The 1,458-nt window shown below is 38.9% G+C and overlaps 1 protein-coding gene across 1 annotated transcript in view; it reads right to left on the reverse strand. All coding sequences in view use genetic code 11, as the record gives it.

The window, feature by feature from the left end:
• Positions 1 to 367, reverse strand: part of EGR_08478 (ubiquitin hydrolase FAF-X) — a gene marked incomplete at both ends in the record, with an annotated part of 21,063 nt that extends 20,696 nt beyond the window's left edge. The window contains one exon of the mRNA XM_024497727.1: positions 315 to 367. Coding sequence (XP_024347868.1) covers positions 315 to 367 — 53 coding nt within the window. The remainder of the gene's footprint in view (positions 1 to 314) is intronic.
• Positions 368 to 1,458: the final 1,091 nt, after the last annotated feature.

Genomic DNA, 1,458 nt, shown 5'->3' on the forward strand with positions numbered 1-1,458 from the left:
AAGACTGAAGCAAACAGCAAAAATGTCAAACGCACTTGACACCGAGGGACCTACTTGGGACTTAGTATTCTCCCCTCTACTCAATTAGGTAGTAGAATCGTCCAGAAATAACTATACCAAAATTCATTTCACCATTTTGAAAATAATGCATAATCAGCCAGTGGATTTTTGAAAAATGACCACTTAACTAAGCCCTATTCCCATTGAAAAAGGGATTTCACCAGGACACAATTGTGGTGCTTTCTACAACGTGCCAAAGTGAGCAGAGAACAATTGGCGATGGAACAGTTACTGTTTAATGGGTTTTAACTTACCGATGGCCACAGTCTTCACAATACATTGTGTCTGACAGTATTCCGTGGAACATTTTGGAGAAAAACGGTACATCACTGAATTTCTAAAAGGAAAAAAACGTTATCTAACACCATTTGACGAAGATACGAGCCTTCAAACTGTACAGAGAAGATTTTGTATTATTATATGGGGTATATCAATCACATAGATCCTTTTATAAAATAGACAAGCTAACCAGAAAAACGAAATGCTGCGTACACCTTTCTTCCAAACCGTCTAATTAAGAAGTGCTACGGACTGGAGGCATTCCCAATTGACATCCGATTAAGCTTGGAAATTTTTAAACAAATTCTGGATTTTAAATATCCACTTGAAAATTCCATCCCAACTGGTAAAAAGAAACTGGGAAAAGGTTACTCCAGAAGCTAATTTAGCTGTATAATAAGAAATACCAACTGAAGCCCATAGAATTATATTGGTGAAAACATGATAAAAGTTGTAGCCTGATCAGGATACTATTTGCTCCATTAATTAATATACCTAGAGAGAAACACACTTGAATGTTTTTGTGCCCCGGAAACGCATTAAAAGGGTCCGTTTATGATAAAAATGTATCCACGGGTAGATCTGTTTACTGCAGTTTGCTCGTGTTTTGAATTAGACAACATACAAGATTAAATCCGAAGAAGTAGTTGGGCAATCACCGCGGATTCAACAATTTTTGTCCTTTTGAATCACAATTTTTATATTCAGCGATTATTCATGCATTAAATTATCACCTTCATGGCTTCATCTAGTTGGTCAATTAGAGATTGGAAAAAGTCGAATGCGTCCTGCTGTTCGTGGGGATCTATCGGAGTGTCTGTATTCCACAGACGAAAGGCTTTCCAAAACCCAACCGGATCGTAGAATTGCAGTTGTGAGAAGAGTAGATTCAGAAAGAGCTAAAAAGCAGAAAAATGCAACTTTTAGGGACTGGGCTGCAAATCCTATTTACTCGGTTAAGAACAAACAACCTCCTGAGTTTGATACAACAGGCTGTTCTCATCCAGCTTTGATGTGGGCACATCCAAAATGGCTTCTGCCACACCAGGCTGCATGAAGAGCTGTTGAAGCACGGCATTCATGTAGCAAGTGGCTCCGCCATTTCGAAGACCCGCGAAG

Source organism: Echinococcus granulosus (genome assembly GCF_000524195.1).
Source record: "Echinococcus granulosus chromosome Unknown EG_S00107, whole genome shotgun sequence".
In the NCBI taxonomy this organism is placed as follows: Eukaryota; Metazoa; Platyhelminthes; class Cestoda; order Cyclophyllidea; family Taeniidae; genus Echinococcus; species Echinococcus granulosus.